The sequence below is a fragment of the Salpingoeca rosetta genome, assembly GCF_000188695.1.
Source record: "Salpingoeca rosetta unplaced genomic scaffold supercont1.12, whole genome shotgun sequence".
NCBI classification, from domain to species: domain Eukaryota; class Choanoflagellata; order Craspedida; family Salpingoecidae; genus Salpingoeca; species Salpingoeca rosetta.
The window spans coordinates 1445757-1447172 of record NW_004754922.1 but is presented as its reverse complement, the minus strand read 5'-3'; the positions used below and the strand labels follow the sequence as shown (position 1 = coordinate 1447172).

General features: G+C 59.8%; 1 protein-coding gene across 1 annotated transcript; it reads right to left on the bottom strand.

The window, feature by feature from the left end:
• Positions 1-464: 464 nt before the first annotated feature.
• PTSG_12310 (uncharacterized protein) lies at positions 465-1358 on the bottom strand (the record flags this gene model as incomplete). The annotated part of the gene is made up of 1 exon (XM_004993904.1): positions 465-1358. One exon carries the CDS (start codon positions 1356-1358, stop codon positions 465-467), a length of 894 nt encoding a protein of 297 aa, XP_004993961.1.
• Positions 1359-1416: the final 58 nt, after the last annotated feature.

The following is a 1416-nucleotide window of genomic DNA, read 5'->3' as shown; positions in this document are numbered from 1 at the left end:
CGCAAAGTGGTGACGTGGCAAGTGTTTGTTGAGAGTTGTGTGGTCATGTGGTGTGTTATGCAAGAGCATGTAACATCGAGCATCACCCAAGCTAAACACTGCACGTGCAACAGGTTGCAGGGAAATCACGTGAGCATTCCAGAACACAAGAGAGGTGAATGCAAAGTTGTGGTGTCGTGAAGAAGGGAGGTCAATGATATGACTCAGCAGACAAGACTTGCCTGTCAACACTCCCCCGCATTGACCTACCTCTCTGTTGCGTTGATGTTCTGAAATGTGATGATGCTGATCATGAGCATGTGGATGATGTCATGCATGTAGGAATGGCATGGGCAGATGTAGGTGAGATGTGAGTAAGGACGTGTGTTGTGGAACACGTTTAAGAAAATGGTTGGTGCCTGTGGTGCGCAGCCTGTTGTGGAAGGCTGGCCCGAGTGAAGGCGTGTCCTGTGGTGCGCGGCCACTCAGAGGTCCTGACGCGGAGTCGAAGGACGTGGCGACCGGCCCGAATGAGGACGGGCCCGTGGCTTGCAGCCTGGCAGAGGACGCTGGTCGAACAGCATCGTGCAGAACTGAGCCGTCTTGGGCCGAGGGAGGATCTTCGTGAGGAGATCTGCGATCATGTGCTCCGTGGCGAGGTAGCTCAGCACAATCCTCTTGGTGTCGACGCACTCGCGGATGTAGTGGTATTTGACGAGGATGTGCCGCATGCGCGAGGCGGCGTGTTCGGCAACGCGCTGCGCCGGCTGGTTGTCCGTGTGCACGAGCGTGGGCTCGCACAGGACGGCGCCGGTGAGCTCCTCCTGGAGTTGGCGAAGGAACATGAGTTCCTGTGCGGTGGCTGCGAGAGCCATGTACTCCGCGTCGGCGGAGGCTGTGGCCACGGTGGCCTGCAGCTTGGAGTTCCAGGACACGGGGCCCGTGGAACAGAAGACGACGAAGCCCGTGCGGGAACGTCGCGTGTCAACGTCGGAGGCGAACGACGCATCCGAGTACGCTGAGAGCACGCCGTCGGCAGTGCTGCCGTTGCTGGTGTCGCCAGTGGCGGCGTACTTGATGATGTAGGACAAGGTGCCCTTGATGTAGCGAAGAAGGTGCTTGGCAGCCTTCCAGTGGTCCATGCCGAAGTGCTGCATGCGGCGAGACAGGATGGAGACAGCCGCTGAGATGTCTGGGCGCGTCATCGTCGCAGCATAGAGGAGGGAGCCAAGTAGCTCGCAGAACGGCACGTCCGGGAGTGGCTCCTCCTTGTCGGCTGGCTTGTCGACGTAGCCCGTGCAGAGCGGCGTGCCGACGGGCTTGCAGTCAGCCATGCCGAAGGTCTCCAGCACGTTGCGCAGGTAGTGCTCCTGGCTCATAGTGACGGTCCTGGCCACCCCTTTGACGTCAGCCTGCTGCGCGTCTTCGGCTCGCCGG